This window comes from Prunus persica, chromosome G4 (assembly GCF_000346465.2).
Source record: "Prunus persica cultivar Lovell chromosome G4, Prunus_persica_NCBIv2, whole genome shotgun sequence".
In the NCBI taxonomy this organism is placed as follows: domain Eukaryota; kingdom Viridiplantae; phylum Streptophyta; class Magnoliopsida; order Rosales; family Rosaceae; genus Prunus; species Prunus persica.
The window spans coordinates 2,230,321-2,252,329 of NC_034012.1; the positions used below are offsets into that span (position 1 = coordinate 2,230,321).

Sequence of the window (22,009 nt, forward strand, 5' to 3'; positions counted from 1 at the left end):
CGAAGTATAGCCGTGCGGCTATACTATTTATATATATAAAAAGGACCCGCCCGTGCCTAGTCGCCATGTGTCGAAACAGTAAAGCTGAAACGATTTTTTAAAAAATCTGGGAGAAACGAGTATAGCCGGATGGCTATAATATGTTTTCAAACCGAGTATAGCCGTGCGGCTATACTATTCATAAAATACATTTAAAACCCGGGTATAGCCGCGCGGCTATACTATATATAAATATAAAAAGGGCCAGCCCACCCCCTGGGCGCCATGTGTCAAAAAAGGAAAGCCAATCGGCTGTAGTATTTCTATAAAAAAAAAATTAGGAAAAAATCGAGGGGAAAGATCTTTTTATTTTTTTTATTTTTTTAAATATAAATATATTTTTTTTAAAATAAATTAGAAACAAAATTAGTTTATTTCATTTAATATTTATAATTAAGTAATATCTTAACCTTATTTAATTACTTTAATTGATAATTATAGTTTAATTATTATTTCTTTAGTACAACTCATACATTTGATTATAGTTTAATTATTATTTAATTGATAAATAATATAACGCTATGATATGCTACGATAGTGTTTTATAACACAACGTATGCATTTGATTTTTTGAAGTAAACATGTCATGACTCTTAATTGAATCTGTTTTGGAGTTTCCTTATCTTTAAAAAGAAACTATATGGCATGACATGCACTACAATCATCCTTATAAAAATTCATTCATCATAAATTCAAAATAATGTCCATAGTTTGAGAGTCAATATATCATACAATCAATATGCATAAATGTAACATGCAATATGAGAAGAATGATCATGTGGCGCGCATGCATCTGTCTAGGTGTATGTCTGTGTATACACAAAATTTCCATGGATGTGTAATATGGCTAGCTATATTGTATTGTCCCTGTGGAAATCGACCTTCAACTACCCTCATACCCAGTTATATTATTAGTTGCCAAAATCTGCCTGCAATGCACAGAAACTGCTTATGGAAGCCACTAATTAATGGGAGTCTTAATCTTAAACCACGTGGTTAAATCTGGAAACACCCTTTTGCTCTGTGTAAATGTTTAATTGGCTCGTTATTAAGATCAAAATCTTCATAAATTTGTAGGTAAACAAACCCTTCCTGCTGTAAAGAAATACAAAGAAAACAAGTGCCCCACCCTCTATCTGTCCTCCTAACACCCTAAACATCTCTTGCTCTATATACCCTTCTAATTTTATTAGCTGAAGCCTGAAACATCGGATTATTTCCTTCCTCATTTGATCTCCATGACTAAGATTAGGAAGATCTTCACCTTTCTGCTAAGGCTGCTAGCTTTGGCTGCAACTCTGTCTGCCACCATAGTTATGGTCACAAGCCATGACTCTACCAATGTCTTGAACTTAACATTCAAGGCCAAATACAGCAATTCGCCTGCTTTCATGTAAGTTTAATTAAGTTTCTAATCAACCCTTTTCCTCATAATCATGTCCTAATCATTTTATTTTATGATTTTTAAATGTGCTTGCTCATGGCAAAGGTACTTTGTGATTGTGGAAGCAATTGTAAGTGGATACAACCTTATGATTCTGTTTCTTGCTTTGAAGGGTTCGCTTTGGCGCATGGTCATCATTCTAGATGTGGTAAAGAAAGCATTTTTCTTTCAATTTTTTGCATTTTTATTTTCATATTTCTATGTATTTTTTTTCCTACGATGAACTGAAATTGAGGTCCTTTTTTCTGATTTGAACAATTTTGCACAGGTTGTGGCTTTGTTACTTACTTCAAGCATGTCAGCAGCCTTGGCAATAGCTCAAGTGGGCAAGAAAGGGAACACTCATGCTGGCTGGCTGCCCATCTGTGGACAAGTCCACAAGTTCTGCAATCATGTAACAGGAGCTCTTGTTGCTGGCATCATTGCAGCAGCATTATATTTTCTGCTAATTCTCTACACTCTTTACACTGTTCTCAATCCTCTGTTTGTTGTAAAACCTTAATTTTGTTGTTTTCATTTGATCTTTCCCCAGTGTAAAAAAATAAATAATAATAAGTTGAATGTAATATGCTCTAGTGTTCAGACCTGAAGGACTGTTTGGATGAATGGAAAAGTCTTTTTCATAGTTTTCTTATTCTTTGAGAATTGTTCAAGGGAAACTACAACCAACTGCCACCTCTTATATTTCTCTCAGATTCATATATATGATTTGTCTCATTGTCTTTAGTGTCTTTTTGACTTATGTTGGTGGTTATTATTATTTACAAACAGCAGTTTAAAAATCCAATTCAAAGCAGATTCCCATCTACTCCAAAGAGTAAAGAGACAAAAATTTACTCCGCACCAGTCCAATCAATTCTGACCATCCAATCAGATAACACTCTAATATCATCCAACGGCCAGGATCAACCTTAAGATATCTGTGATGCACCATAATGACCACAACTAAAATTTCTCCAGATTCCATTGGAACCATCCCCACAACCAAATAGAAGTCAAGGGGGACTGAGGAACAGTGACACACAAACATCTCTGGAACCCCAAGCTGTCAAAGAAGATGGTTTGTGGAATTCTTAGTTTCAGCTCTGCTTTATCTCCAATCTCCATATCTCACTACAGAAATGGAACAGCTCCAAAGCTCAAGACTGATCTTTCTTCTTCTATTACACTTGGAATTCGATGCTCAAGTTCTAGCTCAGATGTGCCTCAAACCTTTGGTAAGTTTACCAACTCTATCTCCTTTTTTTTCTTCTTATTTACTTCAATTTCTCATTCAATTCCCACAGAAAGGTGCCTCTGAATGGCTTCAGAATTCAAATTCTTTATTTTGAAAAGATTGATGGGTTGTTCATAGTTTTCTGTCATTTTTCTTTTGTTATCCAAGAAAAATCTGAGAATGATGCTGCTATGACTGGTGGTGCATTTGACTTCACAAGAGCAACAACATCACTTACAGATAATAAGTCAATCGCTTCATCAAAGAAGGTAACTCTTGTCCGGCATGGCCTTAGCTCTTGGAATGAAGAAAGTAGAGTTCAGGTTAGTTGCTTTCTTCTTCGTAAGTTGCTTAATTAATTAATTAACTATGATAAAAGGAATTTAAGTTGGTTTTTTTTTCCTGCTTTAGATTATGCATCTGTATTAGGCATATCAAACATGCTGAATTATTTTTCTCCTTTCATATAGAAAATATTTAGCTGTTCTTGAAGCTTAACCCTGGATGTATGTACAGGGAAGCTCAAACCAATCTGTCCTGACAGAAACTGGAGTGATGCAAGCAGAGAGGTGCAGAAAAGCCATTGCAAATATGCATTTTGATCAGTGTTATTCGAGTCCAATATCTCGGGCCAAGGTTTGAAGTTGAACATCTTGCTGAAGTATGTTATGGACCTTGTTGCATTTAATTTCAAAGCAGATTTTCCGAATTCTGATGCAGTCCACTGCTGAAATTATATGGCAAGGGAGAGAGGAGCCGCTCGTTTTCCTCGACTCGCTGAAGGAGGCTCATCTGTTTTTCCTTGAAGGCATGAAAAATGGTCAGTCTGCTCGTGTTTTACTTCCTGGTTTTAATTCGTTCCGAATTCATGCATTCTAGAATCATACTAAATCACGTTCAGAATTTGGAGGCAGAGGATGCCAAGCAGAGATATCCAAAGGAGTATGCAACATGGAGAGAGGACCCTGCTAATTTTTATGTGAATGGAATCTATCCTGTAAGAGAACTATGGGGAACAGCCAGAGAGGCTTGGAAGGAGATCTTGTTAACACCTGTGAGACATGACATCGTTTCTTTGCTATCATGATACAAATTTTGTTTGTTGACGCTAATTTTTGATAATATAAAAGATGTGTAAACAAATATCTTTCTGATGTATCAGGGAGAACATGTTTTAGTCATCGCTCACAAATCAATTTTGAGGGCACTGATCTGCACAGCTTTAGGGCTAGGCCCCGAGAGGTATGTCGTCGGCAATGCAGTTTAAATATCAAGAAAAATGCAATGTTGGTATCCTGACAATGCTGTTGGCGGTTCAGATTTCGTGCCATTGATGTGAACAACGGTGGAATCTCCGTATTCAATTTCAACAAGAAAGGAGAAGCAATGATTCAATCTTTGAACATGACCGCCCACATGTACAGTGATCATGTCTATCTTTACTGAAACTTAGTGCGACTTGCTGACTGATGAGGAAATATGAAGACAGCATAAAAAAGGTGTTGGAAAGAAGTTAAAACTAAGGGTTCCTCATAGGACATTGGTATGTATTTTTTCTCAGAGTCGAGGTTTCAAATTCAAATGACAAGCTTGGGGTTGTGAAAGGTCGATGGGTAAAACATGCATGCAGTAAATGCTGCAGAGTAAGCTTCATGCTTTCTTGTATTAGTAACAGAAGATGTACGTTCTACTTAGAAAACAAACAAGACATACATTTCTGCCAAATATTGTTATGGATCAATCTCATCGAACAAAATTCTTGGAAGTAAAAGAATTCTTTATATATATATATATATATATGTATGTATGTATGTATGTATGTATGTATTAGCCTGCAATGGAAGACAAACCTGAATCATAAAGTATGAAAGAATGAAAGGATGGAGGAGAAGGACTGTTTCTCTTCAAAAACGCTTTTATAATCCAAAAATACATTTATTAGTAGGCTCAGGTTATCATGCCAAACTCAAAATGTGAGTGTGAGAGTGGGTCAATAGGATCACTTTGTTTGTTTGAGTGACTGGAGAAGGACAAGGATCCGAGGATAATGACATGGAATGGAATATGAAGTGAATATCAGATATTAAAAGAAGCTTTATGTTCCCCCGGCAGCTCATAAGAAAAGAAGAAGAAGCTTTATGTTATAAACCTTTATCAATTCTCTGATTGTTCTGTATCTTGTTCCTCTCTGTCATTTTTTGTTTGTGCTTTTTTTTTTTTTGGTTAGGATGGAAAGGTCACTTATACATTAGAAGGTGCAGATCCTTCTTGTTTGGCCAATAAAGTTGCTAGGGTTGTTGGGTCAGCTAAGCCCGGAGAACCTAGCCTTGAGACAGTCCAAGAGTTAGCAAAAGAAAATGGATTTTTCCAGGAGCAAGAGCAAATTCAAACTCAAACTGGCCTTGATGATGCCTTGAAAAGGCGGATGCAGCAGCTGATTGACTCTAATCGACTCATGCTTTTTATGGAAGGAGCCCAAATGTAAAGTTAGCAGATTGGCCGTTCACATTTTGAATAAAGACAATGAAGTTATGGAGGGGATACATAAGTATTCTAATTGGCCAACAATACCATAGCTTTACAACAAAGGGAAGCTTGGTGGTTGGGGTGACATAGCATATTTAATGCGTCGTAATGGTGAATTAGGAGAATTTTCCATAGACCATGAAACCAACTCACTGAATTGTGATAATTAATTATGAATGATCAACAATCAAATTGTTGGTTAGAAATTAGAATACACACCTGAACACCTGTTGACTGAATTTTGTATATTATGTAATCAAATTTCGCCTCTTAAGATTGTGTTGTCTTTGATGTTGTGTGAGAGTTTAATTTAAGATACATGCGTGAGTTTAATTATGTAACAAGCTTCTGAAGTTGCTTGTTTAGCCTATTAATTTAGTCTATTAAGAATTGTGTTTAAGTGTTTGATGTCGTGTGAGAGTTTACTGGTTTTATATGAAGACAGCAAATACAGCATAAAAAAGGTGTTGGAAAGAAGTTAAAACTAAGAGTTCCCTATAGGACAATGGCATGTATTTTTCTCAGAGTGAAGGTTTCAAATTCAAATTGACAAGCATGGGGGTTCTGAAAGGTTGATGGGTGACAACCCTGCATGCAGTAAATGCTGCAGAGTAAAGCTTCAGGGTTTCTTGTATTGGTAACAGAACATATACATTTTATTTAGAAAACAAACAAGATATACATTTTTGCCAAATATTGTTATGGATCAATCACACCGAACAACAAGATTCTTGGAAGTAAATGAATTCTTGTATATAGTAGTATCAGTATATGTCTGCAATGGAAGACAAAACTGAATCATCAGTAAGAAAGAATAAAACGATGCAGCATGAAGACACTCTCTTTCTAGAAAGCACTTATACGATCCAAGAAAGTGCTTTTGCGATTCAAAAGTACTTTTAAGTTTTTATGCCCGAATAACGCTTTTTTCACTTCCAAAAGCAGGTCCTAGGACAGATTTCTTTCCTGCATGAATGATTCTATCTTCTCTACATCTTCTGGAGTATCAACACCGTGAGCCTCATGATCAACCTTGATCACCTGTGAGAGGTAATCATGAGTTTGCAGTAAATATTTCTTCAAAATACCAGTCAATCTATATACATGAAAAACCACCCAACATCGGATTATCTGTGATCTAACTGTACTCAGATTCTGATGCCTTAGTTAGCAGCTCACTGATAAGGAGAGAGAAAAAGAACTTATCAAATGAAATAAGATTGATCGAAATACATAGAAGAGTCTTTATGACCAAGCAATACCTTCATCTTATAACCATTCTCAAGGACTTTAAGCTGCTCCAAATCTTCTTCCAGCTGTAATGGAGTAGGTGCAAGCTCTGGATATTTCCTCAAGAACTTTGCATCATAGCTCTGGTAAGACACAAGAATGGCATAACTGGTTGGCAACAAGTAGGAGACACATTACATATTAAGGCTCACAAGTGCTGTAACATAAAGATATGCTGATACCTGGATACCAAGATGAAGTAGATATGGAAAACGTGGATTGACCTTGGCTGACCTGCGTTGTGTACATGAAAATTTATCAAGTTGCTGACGGTGTTATATTATATCGCAGACATGCTAAAATCTATAGTAAAACTTACTTATTGTATGGGATCAAGCCCCTCGAAAAATATATTGCATAACCATGATTGTCCACCACGCATTTCACCCGATTGGGATCAGATGCATCTTCAGGTTTCAAAGAAGTAACTGCAGTGCTAAATACAGCATCAGGGGCAGCCTATAACAGTAATCAAACAAAAAGGGGAAGAAACGTTCAATTATATTCAGAACGAAAAAAACAAATGAACCTAAAGTCTAAAGAATAAAATCTATAGCCAGCCACATAATGATTTGGACTATTTGATTGCCATAGACTCATCATTCTAGTTCACAAAACAATATGAGTTGAAAAGAGAACAGAATATCAATAAATGACTGTTAATAAGTGTGATTTCATAACATATTCATCTTGAAGGAGCAGAACGGTAACTAACATGAGAGGATAAAGAACTTACTTGCAGGGCCTTGACAACCCCATCTATTATCTCGGGCTCTATAAGAGGCTCATCTCCCTGAATGTTAACAACAATATCAAATTTCTTTTTGAACTTTTGGAGGGCCTCATTGCAGCGTTCAGTTCCTTCAGATCATCAGACATTTATAAGAAACTTAAAAAATGATTCAAGTTTACTAACAATCAGTAAAATAGAAATATTGTGAACCATGGCTCTTACCATTTCTGCAAGTATCTGATGTCATTATCACATCAGCTCCAAACCCTAAACAGCATTCTGCTATTTTCTCATTATCCGTAGCCACAACTAGTAGAAGAGAAAATTTAAGAACTTTTTAGTCAACAAATCACCACTTAATAACACAGAACTTATCATGTTGGCAAAGAAAACATATGAGGTTGACTGCTGGAAGTACCAAGTTGGTCCAGCGTGGTTGCAAGTTTTGCCCTTTCCCACGTCCTCTACAAGGCACAAAAAGATAGTTAAGCAAATGATCGTAGCATCTGTCCAGTTTATACCAAATATGATTACACATTCTACTTCCATGCTATTGTTTACAGTTTTCCTCCATTTGTCAAAGACATTGAAAAAGAAAAGAAAGAAGATGAAGAAGAAAACTTCTCATTGTCACAAGTTCAAACACTTGAAACGCAAAAGGATTGATACCCAAAATCCCGATTAGTCTCCACCACACCACACAATTAAACAACCTTTGAAATGATTAATCAAGTTCTATTTTTTCTTTCATTAACATTGCGTTCATATAATGCAACAATTTAAGTAAACTAAAAAAATGAACTTGAAAGAAAAAAGAAGAAGAAAAACGATCACAAGAACCTGGATCATGGGTTTGCCGAGGATTGGGACCAGAGGTTTGCCTGGAAATCTGGAGGAAGCGAAACGAGCCGGTATGATCCCCAGCACGTGGCTCCGTAACCTGGCGGACCGGCGCCTGGATATCACCGTGTACGCTACGGCCGCAGCTGCTACAGCCGATCCGGCAAGCAGTCCCTGCGCAAGCCATGAACGGTTGGTGCCGTCAGAGACAGAGGATGAGGAAGAGGGGCCCCTCATGGTTCTGCGATCTCCACTAGGTTAGAGTTTCGGCGGACGGTGGCGCGTGAGTTTGCACTGAGAGTGTCTGCGCGTGTTTGGAGAGTCTGATATCTCGGCGGCGCGAACTGTAAACTAATTCGTAATGGATTTGTGAAACGGTGCGTTTAGGGTAGTAGCTTCAAAGCTCAGGACTTTGAACCCAAAGTTTTTATTTTCATGGAAGCCAAACAGCTCGCAGTCACAGGTTCTTCAACCCCACAGTCTCCGGTTTACCGAGCTCTTCTCCGAGCCGGCCCGTCTCTCAGAGCCCTGCAACAAGTTCATGGCCACATTGTTGTCTCCGGCTCTCACCGCAGCCGAGCTCTCCTCACCAAGCTCATAACTTTGGCTTGCGAAGCTGGCTCAATTTTCTACACTCGGCGGCTCTTCCTCTCTGTTCCAAACCCTGACTCTTTCCTCTTCAATTCCCTCATAAAAGCCTCTTCAAAGTTTGGGTTCCCCCAACACACTGTTTTCTTCTATAACCGTATGCTTGGTTTCCGTATTGCGCCTTCGAGTTACAGCTTTACGTCTGTGATTAAATCGTGCGCCGATATTTCGGCTCTGAGACTCGGTAGATGTGTTCATTCGCACGTTTTGGTATGTGGGTATGGCTCGGATTCATTTGTTCAGGCCGCTCTAGTTACTTTGTACTCCAAGTCTGGTGATTTGGATGCTGCTCGGAAGTTGTTTGATAAAATGCCAGAGAGGAGCGTTGTAGCTTGGAATTCGATGATTTCGGGTTACGAGCAAAACGGGTTTTCGAGGGAAGCGATTGAGGTGTTTAATCAGATGCGGGAATTGGGTGTTGAACCTGATTCGACAACTTTCGTGAGTGTCTTAGCGGCTTGTTCTCAGTTGGGAGCTCTTGGTTTAGGCTGTTCGGTGCATCATGATGTTATTAACAATGGGCTGCATGTGAATGTAGCTCTAGGTACTTCGCTAATTATCATGTATGCTAGATGTGGGAATGTGAGCAAAGCACGAGAAGTTTTTGATTCGATGAACGAACGAAATGTCATAGCTTGGACGGCTATGATCTCAGGGTACGCAACGAATGGTTATGGCATTCAAGCTGTGGAACTCTTTTGCCAAATGAGAGCTCATGGCCCTGTTCCTAACACTGTCACATTTGTGGCAGTCTTGGCGGCGTGCGCTCATGCAGGGCTAGTTCACGAAGGGCGGGAGACATATGCAAACATGAGGCAAGAGTATGGCTTAGTGCCAGGAGTGGAGCACCATGTTTGCATGGTCGATATGCTTGGGCGTGCTGGGCTTCTCACCGAAGCATATCAATTGATTAGAGAGCTTGGTCCCGAGGAGGCCGCCCCGGCTGTTTGGACTGCCATGCTTGGGGCTTGCAAGATGCATAAGAACTTTGATCTTGGACTAATAGTTGCTGAGCATCTTTTGGAGGTTGAGCCTGAAAATCCAGGTCATTATGTAATGCTTTCGAATATATATGCACTGGCAGGTCGGATGGATCGAGTGGAAATGGTTAGAAACATGATGATGGGAAGAAGCTTGAGAAAGCAAGTTGGCTATAGTACAATAGATGTGAACCAGAAAACGAACCTGTTTAGCATGGGTGATAAGTCCCATCCCGAGACAAATGAAGTTTATCAGTATTTAGATGAACTGATGTCGCAGTGCAGGGAAGCAGGTTATGCTCCCGTACCTGAATCAGTGATGCATGAATTGGAAGAAGAAGAGAGGGAATATGCCCTTAGATATCATAGCGAGAAGCTTGCGATCGCGTTTGGGCTACTGAAAACCAAGGATGGCATGGCCATTAGGATTGTAAAGAACCTTCGAATGTGCGAGGACTGCCATGAAGCAATTAAGTTTATGTCAGTTGTTACCAAAAGAGAAATTATTGTTCGTGATAAGCTTCGCTTCCACCACTTCAAAGATGGCTCTTGTTCATGTATGGATTACTGGTGAGCCTGAGCTGGTCCAACTAATTGCCTGGTAGCAATGCTTTGTGAGCCTGAGCTGTTAGAGGATTTCAGCTATCCCTTACCACAAAGAGAAGACTCATAATTTTTATGGTCATTTGCATTGCTTGGACAGCCAACAGAAACGCGTGGCAGATCATTGTTGCAGGGATCAAGTGCAATGCTATGACTTTCTGGTCCATCTATGGAAAGGCCATTACCAATTGTTGTCAGATCTACGATCATCAGATTATAAGTCGAAATGCTGAATTGCATAACCGAATCAGAGATGCCCTGGACGATTGATTCTTCGTTAGGCCAGGCGAAATATGTCAGGGTCTAACTAGATTGTGTTATTGAAGGCCCTCTCATCTATGCTCTTGCTCTTGATCATGCATTAAAGAATCATATATAGTTATAGGGTTTGTTTTAGCTATCTTGCACCGTTATTTGTGCTCAAATTCTCTTTTCCGAGCCAAATTGTGCATAGGAATTTGGTGAATATTGAAATGAGAAAACTCTCTTTTGTGACACAAGTACTCTTGTAAACTGGGACTTCAGAAGCAAAATATAGTTGCTGATGGGCTTGCTGGGCTGAGCTTATCTGGGGCCTTTTGGCTCTCTTTGATTTGTTACCAAAAAAATATTAAACTCTAATTTCTGCCTGAAGGATGCGTGGAATATCTTTCATAGATGCGCATGACAACTCTTTTCATAGAAACAAATGTATGTTGATATTAAATTAAATGCATGGGCCATGCATATTGGGGTTAAATAAATGTTATTCGTTGAGTTAAAATTGTGAGTAAAAATATTTCTGAAGAAGAAATCCAATAAACAACATAAAATTGTAGCCGTTGGAATGTTACAAAATCATAACTCTGCATCCGTAATATCATTGATTTATTAATGGTTACTTCCAAGATAATGAAGAGACATATATTAAATGTGTCACTAATTGTTCTTCTTAAAGTAGTTTGGGCTATATATCCATGTGATATACCATGACTATGTTCGTGTAAATCTATGAAGAAAGAGATTAAATAAACGTTTATTTTATTTACCAAAAACAAATAAACTTTATAATAAATTCCTGTAAGAGATTCTCTGCCTTTCTTTCTTTCATGACATGAGACCCACGAGGCTGACATCTCGTGGAAAAAACCCCACATGCCAACAGATCCGGAAAACGACATCGCAAAAGGCCGAAAGAAACAAAAAGAGACATTGCAAAACCCACTTTTATTATGCTTCAGCTGCTGTTCTAATGACAAAAACAAAATCGAAAAAAGCCCACTTTATTCTCAATCTCAAGAACCAACCCATCACAAAACGGTCCGCTGTCAGTCCCAATCATTAATTAACAATTTAAATACACTAATGTTGCATTCATTTACCGTCCAAATTAATTAACGGGATGTTTTTCAAGAATTTATAGTGAAGATTATGTTTCAAGAACTGAAAGGACATTTGATTATTATCATTAATGAATTGTACAATTTACTATTTTCTTTTCTTTTCTTACAAAGGATTGTGAAAAATGAAATTCAAACACACGAATTCGGACGCATGAAATAATTATTATATGAACAACATTTTGGGGCATTATTTTTCACTCATGAAAAAGCAACTTTCAACTTTTATCTTCTTTTTGGGTAATTTTGTTTATGTTGTTGATCATTGGGAATGACCTTAGTGCATGAACTTTTTTTCTTTTTCAAATCCTTTCTGTTGGCTTCTCTTTTTTCTGATAAGATAAATAAAAGGGATATTCCTTCTTTTATTTTTTCTAGGCTCCCATGTGCATGTGTGACACATATCCGTTTCGCACCTTCATCATACGCCGTCGTTTCGGCAAACAGAGAACGTGGGTTGCTGCTTGGTTTGTTGCGTTGCGTATCGTCCCTCCCTCCGATTTCCTACACGATATTCTGATTTCTGATAATGGAGAGATACTCAGTGGTGGGTACCACCTTGAGTCCGGAGTCCGGACCCACCAAGGCCCCCCACTTCCCTCATCAGTATCTCCACCATCCTCCGCCACCCGCCCTCTGGCGCGTGTCTCCACCTTACAACATCCACTCGTCTCTTTCAGTAGCATATGCGTGTACGTTACTTAAAGCCCTAATAAAAACCCAGCACACCATTTCTCTCACTCTCTCACTTCCACAAACAACCAACACAACTCAGAAAAAGAAAAGAAAAATGAAACCCAAAGACCAGCTTGAGAGCTGAAGAAGAAGAGAGGAGAGCTATGAATCTTCGGCAGCGTCCGCAGCCGACGCGTGGCGGTCGTGGACCACTCCACGCGCCGCTGCCGCCCATGCAACAGGCCTACAACATAATCCCCATCCACGACCTCCTGGCCGACCACCCTTCGCTCCGCTATCCCGAGATACGCGCCGCTGCCGCCTCCTTACGCGCCGTCGGGGACCTCCGGAAGCCGCAGTTTGTCCCCTGGAACCCGAGCTACGACCTCATGAACTGGCTCGGCATCTCCTTCGGGTTCCAAAACGACAACGTTCGGAACCAGCGGGAGCATTTGGTCCTCCACCTGGCCAACTCCCAAATGCGGCTCCAGCCTCCGCCGAACCTGGTCGACTCGCTCGACGCCGGCGTTCTCCGGCGATTCCGGGGCAAATTGCTGCAGAACTACTCCTCCTGGTGCTCCTACATGGGCCGGAAGTCGAATGTCGTCATTTCGAGACGCCGCGCTGATCTCCGCCGCGAGCTGCTCTACGTGGCGCTGTACCTGCTGATTTGGGGCGAGTCTGGTAACCTTCGTTTCGTCCCTGAATGTGTTTGTTATATTTACCATCATATGGCCATGGAACTGAACAAAGTGCTTGATGAGTCTATCGACCCGGATACTGGTCGCCCGTTTGTGCCTTCGGTTTCGGGGCACTGTGGGTTTTTGAAGAGTGTGGTTATGCCCATTTACCAGACCATTAAGACTGAGGTTGAGAGCAGCAGAAATGGTACTGCGCCTCACTCTGCTTGGCGCAATTATGATGATATTAACGAGTACTTTTGGTCTCGGAGGTGTTTCCAGAGGCTGAAATGGCCTATTAATTATTCAAGTAATTTTTTTGCTACCACCCCGAAGAATAAGAGGGTCGGGAAGACGGGGTTTGTGGAGCAGAGGTCGTTTTGGAATGTGTTTAGGAGCTTTGATAAGCTCTGGGTTTTGTTAATCTTGTTTTTACAGGCTTCCATTATTGTTGCTTGGAAGGAGACAGATTATCCCTGGCAGGCATTGGAGAGAAGGGACGATCAGGTGCAGTTGCTAACATTGTTCATTACTTGGGGCGGTCTTCGCCTTCTTCAAGCAGTGCTTGATGCTGGGACTCAGTATAGCTTAGTTTCCAGGGAGACGATGTTGCTTGGTGTTCGCATGGTGCTGAAGGGTGCAGCTGCCGCGACATGGACTATTGTGTTTTCAGTGTTTTATGCGAGGATTTGGGATCAGAAGAATTCGGATGGGAGGTGGTCGGATGCGGCCAATCAGAGGATTATTGTTTTTCTTGAGGCTGCACTTGTTTTCGTCATCCCAGAAGTGCTGGCATTGGTTCTCTTTATAGTTCCCTGGGTCAGAAACTTTCTTGAAGGGTTGGATTTTAGTATACTCTATGTATTCACATGGTGGTTTCATACACGGATTTTTGTGGGTCGTGGACTGAGGGAAGGGCTTGTCAATAATGTCAAGTATACAATGTTCTGGATCGTAGTGTTGGCTTCAAAATTCACATTCAGTTACTTCCTTCAGATCAGGCCTCTTGTTTCCCCAACGAAAACTCTGTTGGACGCAGGGGATACCAAGTACAAAATACATATCTTTTTTAATAGCGGGAACAGAATAGCAATTGTGTTGTTGTGGATTCCTGTTGTGTTGATTTACTTGATGGATCTGCAAATATGGTTTGCCATTTTCTCATCCTTAGTTGGTGCAACAATTGGGCTGTTTTCACATTTGGGTGAGATCCGGAATATTAATCAGCTAAGGCTGAGATTTCAGTTCTTTACTAGTGCGTTGCAGTTTAATCTTATGCCGGAGGAGGAGTCCTTACATCCTGAGGTGACAATGGTGAAGAAGCTCCGTGATGCCATCCACAGACTGAAATTGCGGTATGGACTTGGTCAAGCCTACAAGAAGACTGAATCAAGCCAAGTAGAAGCTACCAGGTTTGCCTTGATATGGAATGAAATCATGACAACTTTCAGGGAGGAAGATCTCATCAGTGATCGAGAACTTGAGCTCATGGAATTGCCACCTAATTGTTGGAACATTAGGGTTATTCGCTGGCCATGTTCCCTCCTCTGCAATGAACTATTGCTTGCTCTAAGTCAGGCAAAAGAGCTGGGTGATGAACTTGACCAGTCGCTTTGGTTGAAGATATGCAAGAGTGAGTATCGCCGGTGTGCTGTCATCGAAGCTTATGACAGCATCAAGTATCTGCTTCTTGTGGTCGTTAAATATGGCACAGAAGAAAATTCCATTGTTTCAAAAATTTTCAAGGAGCTGGATCAATGTATTGAGAGTGGGAAGGTCACGGTTACATATAAGTTGTCACTGCTTCCACAAATTCATGCAAAGTTGATTTCTCTTATTGAGCTTTTGATTCAACAAAAGAAAGATGAAAGTAAGGCAGTGAATGTGTTGCAGGCCTTGTACGAACTTTCCGTTCGTGAATTCCCGAGGTTAAAGAAGTCCATGGCAACCTTGAGGCTGGAAGGCCTTGCAACTTGTAGTCCAGCCACTGATGCAGGCTTGCTTTTTGAAAATGCAATCCAGTTTCCTGATGATGAGGATGCGGTCTTCTTTAGGCATCTGCGCCGTCTGCATACAATTCTCACTTCTAGAGACTCAATGCACAATGTCCCAACAAATATTGAGGCGAGACGACGTATTGCCTTCTTTAGCAATTCACTTTTTATGAACATGCCCCGTGCTCCATTTGTTGAAAAAATGATGGCTTTCAGTGTGCTGACTCCATATTATGATGAGGAAGTGTTGTATGGAAAAGAATTTCTTCGAAGTGAGAACGAAGATGGCATTTCCACCCTGTTTTATCTGCAGAAGATTTATGAAGATGAGTGGAAGCATTTTATGGAGAGGATGTACAGGGAGGGCATGGAGAATGACGATGAAATCTTTACTAATAAGGCTAGGGATCTCCGTCTTTGGGCATCGCACAGAGGTCAGACATTATCTCGCACTGTGAGAGGAATGATGTACTACTATAGGGCCCTTAAGATGCTTGCATTTCTTGATTCTGCATCTGAGATGGACATAAGGGATGGATCACAGCAAATTGGCTCTCATGTTTTGATAAACCAAAATAGCGGGTTGGATGGTGTACAGTCAGGCATGCAATCTTCTTCTCGGAAACTCGGAAGAACAAGTAGCAGTGTTAGTTATTTATTTAAGGGGAATGAACGTGGGATTGCTCTGTTGAAGTTCACATATGTGGTTGCCTGCCAGTTATATGGGCAGCATAAGACGAAGGGAGACTCCCGTGCTGAGGAGATCTTATATCTTATGAAAAATAATGAGGCCCTTCGAGTTGCCTATGTTGATGAGGTTCACTTGGGGAGGGATGAGGTTGAGTACTACTCTGTCCTTGTTAAATTTGATCAGCAGATTCAAAGGGAGGTTGAGATCTATCGGATCATGTTGCCTGGTCCATTGAAGCTTGGTGAAGGCAAACCAGAAAATCAAAACCATGCCATAATCTTCACAAGGGGTGATGCAGTTCAAACCATTGACATGAACCAAGATAATTATTTTGAGGAGGCACTTAAAATGCGGAATTTATTGGAGGAGTTCAAGAACTTTTATGGTATCAGGAGGCCGACTATCTTGGGAGTCCGCGAGAATATCTTCACTGGCTCCGTGTCGTCTCTTGCTTGGTTCATGTCTGCTCAGGAGATGAGTTTTGTGACCCTGAACCAGCGTGTTCTGGCAAACCCTTTGAAAGTGCGAATGCACTATGGTCATCCAGATGTGTTTGACAGGTTCTGGTTCTTGCCTCGAGGTGGAATAAGCAAGGCTTCCAAAGTGATCAATATCAGTGAGGACATATTTGCTGGCTTCAATTGCACACTGCGAGGTGGCAATGTGACTCACCATGAATATATACAGGTGGGCAAGGGGAGGGATGTTGGGCTGAATCAGATCTCCATGTTTGAGGCCAAGGTTGCTAGTGGCAATGGTGAGCAGGTTTTAAGCAGAGATGTGTACCGGTTGGGTCATAGATTGGACTTCTTTCGAATGCTTTCATTTTTCTACTCAACTGCTGGGTTCTACTTTAACACGATGATGGTGATACTGACTGTTTATGCCTTCTTGTGGGGACGTCTTTTTCTTGCTCTCAGTGGTATCAAGGACAGTGCAAACAATAAATCACTTGGTGTGATCTTGAATCAGCAGTTTATTATCCAGCTAGGTTTCTTCACTGCCCTTCCAATGATTGTTGAAAACTCTCTTGAACTGGGTTTTCTTCGAGCAGTTTGGGATTTCTTAACAATGCAGTTGCAGCTTGCTTCAGTTTTCTACACATTCTCAATGGGAACTCGTACCCACTTCTTCGGCCGTACTATTCTTCATGGGGGTGCAAAGTACCGAGCCACTGGACGTGGCTTTGTGGTACAACACAAGAGCTTTGCTGAGAACTATCGACTCTACGCTCGAAGCCATTTTGTGAAGGCAATTGAGCTTGGGATTATTTTAATAGTGTTTGCTGCTCATAACTCTGTAGCTACGAATACTTTTGTTTACATTGCCATGACGATCTCAAGCTGGTGTCTCGTATTGTCGTGGATAATGGCCCCGTTTGTGTTCAACCCTTCTGGATTTGATTGGCTGAAAACTGTATATGACTTTGAAGATTTTATGAATTGGTTATGGTATTCCGGGGGGGTTTTTACAAAAGCTGAACAGAGCTGGGAAACATGGTGGTATGAGGAACAAGACCATCTACGAACAACCGGTCTTTGGGGAAAGCTATTGGAAATTCTTTTGGATCTTCGTTTCTTCTTCTTTCAGTATGGTGTCGTGTACCATCTAAATATTACCCGTGGAAATACCAGCATAGCTGTTTACTTGCTATCTTGGATATACATGGTAGTGGCTGTTGGGATTTATATAGTCATAGCATATGCTCAGGACAAATATGCAGCGAAGGAGCATATCTACTACCGGCTAGTTCAGCTTCTTGTCATAATGGTTTTGGTACTTGTAACTGTATTGCTGCTCGAGTTCACTCACTTCAAATTTCTCGATATAGTCTCAAGTTTCTTGGCGTTCATCCCTACCGGCTGGGGTATAATCTTAATAGCTCAGGTACTTAAACCTTTCCTACAGTCTACAGTGGTGTGGGATACTGTGGTTTCATTGGCTCGACTGTATGATTTGCTCTTTGGAGTAATTGTTTTGGCTCCTGTGGCATTGCTGTCATGGTTACCTGGGTTTCAGTCAATGCAGACTAGGATCCTGTTCAATGAAGCCTTTAGCAGGGGTCTTCAGATATCTCGTATTCTTACCGGCAAAAAGTCTCAGTGAGATGCATTCATTCAGAGGTATTTCAATCTCAACATATGAAATCCTCCATTATGTAATATGTTTTAGGTTGGACTCTGCTTATTATTATATTTCATTGGTCACTTATGCTTTGTGTTCTCTTTCAGGTAGTCCATGTCAGCTGTAATCTTTTACAAATTATCTAACCGGGTTTCTTTGCGTTTCAGGTCATGAGGCGGGACTAGGTTTACAACAGACCAAGTAAGACTGTTCTTCGATTCTACTGTCAGAGCAAAGGTAGTCGCATCGCATGTACTGTGGTGTCGTCGTACTTGATTCTCTCATCTGATTTTGTACTTAATCAGAGCATCTTCCTCTCTTGCTAGAGATTTTGTAATGAAATGAACAGAGGGTAATTTGAGTGGTTAATTCCGTAGAGTGATTTAACCACATTGTTGTTATCGTCGTTGTTCAGGATCTGGTTCTGTACATATTGTTCATATCTAGTGTAGCTTCTAATCTATGCTAGGTTGGTTATTTAAAGAGCATATTATTATTATTATTAATGGCATGTTGCTTCTCGCACTTCTTGGATTCAATTGATTTTTTACCCAAGCAACCAATATCTTATAAACCCAAGATCAGTTTTGGTGTGAAACAACAATTGCAATCATGGAGATAGTAAAAAATAAATATACTATAGGAGGGACCAATCGCAAAGTTTCTCATTCTTTAGCCAGAAATTGAATGGTGTATGATTCAACGTTTTAATTTTTTCAAAAAGAAGCATGCATCGTGACATTGCTCAGAAAATGATGTCTGAAACATTTTTGTTGAAGCGACATGTTTTCTGTTTTAATTTTGTTTTGACAATTTGAATTTTGCAGGCTAGACAAAAGAACGTACCCATCAGAAGATATATATTTTGCACACTAGATTTCAATTATAAAAAAAAATTAGTTCTCGGTAAAATCTATGTCCTTCATAATTCCTCATTGCTGATGACAGGGACTTTCTCATATACAGAAGTCAAACTAAATCTTTTGGGAAGAATGAAACGACCACCAAATCTCTGCTGCAAGAAAATAATGGCAGCAAACAGCAGACCACCACAGGGGATGATGATATTCCAGGCAGTTGAGTAAAAATCCATTTTATGGTTTGCATAAATATACGATAAGTCAAGGAACCATGTACCAGTCTGAGCTCTGTAAAGATCATATGCATGAGGCAGCAGACGAATTACGGTGGTTCCAAGGTAAAATGCGCACGCCAGAGTCTTTTCTCCTGAATTTAAGAATAAGTTGAACAATATCTGTGGGAGCAAAAAACTATCCAGTACGAGGCCGGCATAAGAGCTGAGATCCTCCCGGAGAGAGTGCTGCTGGTAAGCAAGATGGTGGAGAGTAGACACTCGGTAGGCCATGCGGTGTGGTCTTTGAAATGGCCTGTGTGATCTCTGGTAAGCGTTTTTCCGAAGGTTCACAAACCAAACAATCAGTGCACCAGCTATGTACAATGGTAAAGTTGCATAAAGAACCTTCCTCTCAGAATCTCTCAAGCTCTTCTGGTTTCCATGACCTTGTCTTGAGGACCACGTCAGTTGGAGAAGACGTAGCTGCAAAAGAAGAGATACCATCATTAACACCCTGACTACTACTTCATTCACTTGAAGCCATCCACCAGTCCCAAGAAAAGTATCCTGCTGGCTGTGGTGTTTATTTGGCACAAACAATGCTTCAAAGTTGACCAGAAGTGGAATCATGTATCCCAGACTAAGAACAATAAGCATTACAATCGAAACAAATGGGAGAACATCTGGGTGCTTCTTCACAAATAATAGCTGCAAGCCCACAAAGACACATGCAAGGGTGTTGGAAATCAGAACCATACTGATCTCAAAGTCGATTCTTGAAATGGATGCTGCAGCTTGGCTAGTGTAAATAGAATTCGAAGAAAACTCAATAGGTTCAAAATAAAGAGGGTCTAACTTTCCCCTTGTGCTTTCAATAGTTCCCTTGACATTCTGGCCATCCTTCGTATCCAATGGAGAAAAATGTACAATGATTTTAATAGCACAGTCTAACATATCCTGTTTAATCAATGTTTTGTTTTTCACTGGTACATGCCTACATCCTATCATGCACAGATTACCATAATCCCTATCATATATTCCTTCAGCAGATAGTTCTGCTTTAGATGGGAAAACATCATGACGAAAACCGAAATCAGATATGAAGAACAACTTATAGCTGACGTTCATCGGACTGCTATGGGTATGGCTTTGGTTCAGTTGCATTGATGATTCTGTTTGCGGCAATTTATCCCAAAACCGGCGTCCATAAACCCGCTCATCCTCCACAAATAAAGGGGATGAATAACCAGATGCTTGTTGTCCTTTACTGTTTCTCACTGTCATGCCAAATTTCATGTCCACTGAAAACTCATCAGGGTATATCTTTCCTTTGCCTCTCCCAGCCTTCTTTTCTGCACATGTTTTTCTCATATCATCATTCTCAGAATACTCATATTTGAAATCTAAGAGTTTCATCAACCATCCCGACAAAGTGTGAAACCCAATTTTAGCAAAGTAACCTGAGTCATTCACTTCTTTGATGCTCCACATTTCCCCCACAACAGTAGACCTATTCCATAAAGACAACTTTGTTGGCAATCTCAAGCTGAATTTAGTTGAGCAATCTCCAACAAAAGCATAAGTCAAAGATTCTGTAAAATTCAAAATCCGGCATGCGACAGCACACAGACGATTCTCCTTCTCATCCCATGCCCCTTCAGTAATGAAGGTTGTGTGAGGGTCAAACGGAAATTTGATGCCATAATAGCTAGAGTTGGGAAAACCCAACAACATCTGCATTTTCCTCCCATCTGCACACCGAGTTCCATAATAAACAAAAGAAGATACATATCCAGCATTCCCACCAAGAGGATTGCAATTCACACTGCCACAATCACTTCCATATTCCAATTCAAAGCTTTCATGTAGTTTACCAAGCAACATACACAAACCACGCTTCGATTTGCCCACACCTAAATTCTCTCCTCTATCGTCACCACGCAAACAACCATTCTCACTATCTTTCCCAGCTAATTTATATTCATAACTAGAACTCTGATATAAACCCAACATCAAAAGGGGTTCAAAATAATCCCCATCATGCTTATCACTCAAACTCTCTAAAGTCCCAGTAATTAAACTGTCATAAATACTTGAACTTCGCGGATAATTAAGCTTAAGAACAACACTAAGAGGCCTCAAATTACCTGACCCGCCATTTCCAACCATACAAAGCTTCTTAGAAGATTCTGAGTAGTACCCATCAAGCCTAAAGTTCAGTAAGCCCTTCCGAAAATGGCTTCTCGGACCTTTGAAATAAACCAACCGCAAATTCCGACGCGTAGAATTGTGGAAGATGGAGTAGTCTCGAAGATGCAAGGTTGCCCTGACTTTGAAAACGCTTTCGGTGAGGGTTTTACCCACATCAGAGGGCACAAAGGACAGAGCTTTCAGGTCATCGACCTCGCTAGTTTTCAGGTTTTGCTTGAAAAGCTGATCGCCGCCGGTGAAGTAACCGTTCCTGAAGCCAATGTCTTGGATCGAGAGGTTGGTGACAAACCACCTGGTGGGGTCTGTGTCCGACTTCGGCACGACGTCGTTGCAGTGTTTGGAGTATAAGGTTTCAGAATCTGAGCTTTGGGTTATGGAGTTTGAGGCAGTGGTGGTGAAATTGATGCAGAAGAAAAGGAAGAAGAATAAGAGGAGTGACCTCGTTGGCGAAATTGTATGAATCCTAACCCTAGATTTATGCAATGGAGCCGAAGAAGATGATGAAGAATTGGACTCCATCGCGGTGCAACGAGGGAGAGAACTGAAGAAGAACCTGAATCGCAGGACATGAGCAGAGAAAGTTGCAATTTTTTAATGTTATTTACTTCAGCTCTCTTTTTTCTTAGCTTAGACATTCAATTTGAATTTGATATGGACTAATATTCGTTATCAAATATTAATTCCTTGGAAATGCTCTTATTATAGTAACATATTTTCTTTATATTTATTTTTAATATAGACTAATATGCGTTATCAAATATTAATATGATTATTTAAAGCTAAGTATTAGCCATGATTAAGATATAATTAGAACACGGCCGAAGAGAAAAGGGATACAGAAACATAAGGGATTCTTTCAGT

At 40.4% G+C, this 22,009-nt stretch overlaps 6 protein-coding genes across 9 annotated transcripts; 4 read left to right on the forward strand and 2 right to left on the reverse strand.

Annotated features, from left to right (window-relative positions):
• On the forward strand, positions 1,166-2,117 carry LOC18781288 (CASP-like protein 1C3). 2 transcript variants are annotated; one of them, XM_020562861.1, is made up of 3 exons: positions 1,166-1,432; positions 1,529-1,685; positions 1,752-2,117. In XM_020562861.1, exons 1-3 carry the CDS (start codon positions 1,278-1,280, stop codon positions 1,983-1,985), a joined length of 546 nt encoding a protein of 181 aa, XP_020418450.1. In that variant the 5' UTR covers positions 1,166-1,277; the 3' UTR covers positions 1,986-2,117. The 2 variants fall into 2 exon arrangements, with proteins under 2 accessions (XP_020418450.1, XP_007213108.1); XM_007213046.2 differs by having other exon boundaries at positions 1,529-1,631.
• Positions 2,461-4,484, forward strand: LOC18779858 (probable 2-carboxy-D-arabinitol-1-phosphatase). Its single transcript, XM_007214412.2, has 7 exons — positions 2,461-2,700; positions 2,868-3,022; positions 3,216-3,335; positions 3,420-3,519; positions 3,614-3,753; positions 3,862-3,941; positions 4,019-4,484. Exons 1-7 carry the CDS (start codon positions 2,541-2,543, stop codon positions 4,143-4,145), a joined length of 882 nt encoding a protein of 293 aa, XP_007214474.1. The 5' UTR covers positions 2,461-2,540; the 3' UTR covers positions 4,146-4,484.
• On the reverse strand, positions 5,860-8,482 carry LOC18781204 (3-deoxy-manno-octulosonate cytidylyltransferase, mitochondrial). 2 transcript variants are annotated; one of them, XM_007211651.2, is made up of 8 exons: positions 8,089-8,482; positions 7,667-7,712; positions 7,471-7,557; positions 7,252-7,376; positions 6,835-6,974; positions 6,698-6,749; positions 6,488-6,598; positions 5,860-6,266 (listed from the first exon to the last, which is right to left on the reverse strand). In XM_007211651.2, the coding sequence occupies exons 1-8, from the start codon at positions 8,323-8,325 to the stop codon at positions 6,174-6,176; spliced, it is 891 nt and encodes a 296-aa protein (XP_007211713.1). In that variant the 5' UTR covers positions 8,326-8,482; the 3' UTR covers positions 5,860-6,173. The 2 variants fall into 2 exon arrangements, with proteins under 2 accessions (XP_007211713.1, XP_020418452.1); XM_020562863.1 differs by lacking the exon at positions 5,860-6,266 and adding an exon at positions 6,284-6,403.
• Positions 8,506-10,952, forward strand: LOC18778499 (pentatricopeptide repeat-containing protein At2g33760). Its single transcript, XM_007213144.2, has one exon. It carries the CDS (start codon positions 8,524-8,526, stop codon positions 10,288-10,290), a length of 1,767 nt encoding a protein of 588 aa, XP_007213206.1. The 5' UTR covers positions 8,506-8,523; the 3' UTR covers positions 10,291-10,952.
• Positions 12,241-18,368, forward strand: LOC18779956 (callose synthase 11). Of its 2 annotated transcripts, XM_007214284.2 has the most exons (3): positions 12,241-17,625; positions 17,758-17,861; positions 18,030-18,368. In XM_007214284.2, exons 1-2 carry the CDS (start codon positions 12,538-12,540, stop codon positions 17,842-17,844), a joined length of 5,175 nt encoding a protein of 1,724 aa, XP_007214346.1. In that variant the 5' UTR covers positions 12,241-12,537; the 3' UTR covers positions 17,845-17,861; positions 18,030-18,368. The 2 variants fall into 2 exon arrangements, with proteins under 2 accessions (XP_007214346.1, XP_007214347.1); XM_007214285.2 differs by having other exon boundaries at positions 12,245-17,861.
• On the reverse strand, positions 18,706-21,804 carry LOC18781077. Its single transcript, XM_020562862.1, has one exon. The coding sequence runs from the start codon at positions 21,665-21,667 to the stop codon at positions 18,785-18,787; it is 2,883 nt and encodes a 960-aa protein (XP_020418451.1). The 5' UTR covers positions 21,668-21,804; the 3' UTR covers positions 18,706-18,784.

Coding starts and splice junctions, on each gene's coding strand:
- LOC18781288 (XM_020562861.1), top strand. CDS start 1,278: ATGACTAAGATTAGGAAGATCTTCACCTTTCTGCTAAGGCTGCTAGCT. Junction 1,433..1,528: donor AGCAATTCGCCTGCTTTCAT/GTAAGTTTAATT, acceptor CTCATGGCAAAG/GTACTTTGTGATTGTGGAAG. Junction 1,686..1,751: donor TTTTATTTTCATATTTCTAT/GTATTTTTTTTC, acceptor AATTTTGCACAG/GTTGTGGCTTTGTTACTTAC.
- LOC18779858 (XM_007214412.2), top strand. CDS start 2,541: ATGGTTTGTGGAATTCTTAGTTTCAGCTCTGCTTTATCTCCAATCTCC. Junction 3,520..3,613: donor CCTTGAAGGCATGAAAAATG/GTCAGTCTGCTC, acceptor ATTTGGAGGCAG/AGGATGCCAAGCAGAGATAT. Junction 3,754..3,861: donor AGGAGATCTTGTTAACACCT/GTGAGACATGAC, acceptor CTGATGTATCAG/GGAGAACATGTTTTAGTCAT.
- LOC18781204 (XM_007211651.2), bottom strand. CDS start 8,325: ATGAGGGGCCCCTCTTCCTCATCCTCTGTCTCTGACGGCACCAACCGT. Junction 6,975..7,251: donor GGGTTGTCAAGGCCCTGCAA/GTAAGTTCTTTA, acceptor TTACTGTTATAG/GCTGCCCCTGATGCTGTATT. Junction 6,599..6,697: donor TACTTCATCTTGGTATCCAG/GTATCAGCATAT, acceptor GTGTCTTACCAG/AGCTATGATGCAAAGTTCTT.
- LOC18778499 (XM_007213144.2), top strand. CDS start 8,524: ATGGAAGCCAAACAGCTCGCAGTCACAGGTTCTTCAACCCCACAGTCT.
- LOC18779956 (XM_007214285.2), top strand. CDS start 12,538: ATGAATCTTCGGCAGCGTCCGCAGCCGACGCGTGGCGGTCGTGGACCA.
- LOC18781077 (XM_020562862.1), bottom strand. CDS start 21,667: ATGGAGTCCAATTCTTCATCATCTTCTTCGGCTCCATTGCATAAATCT.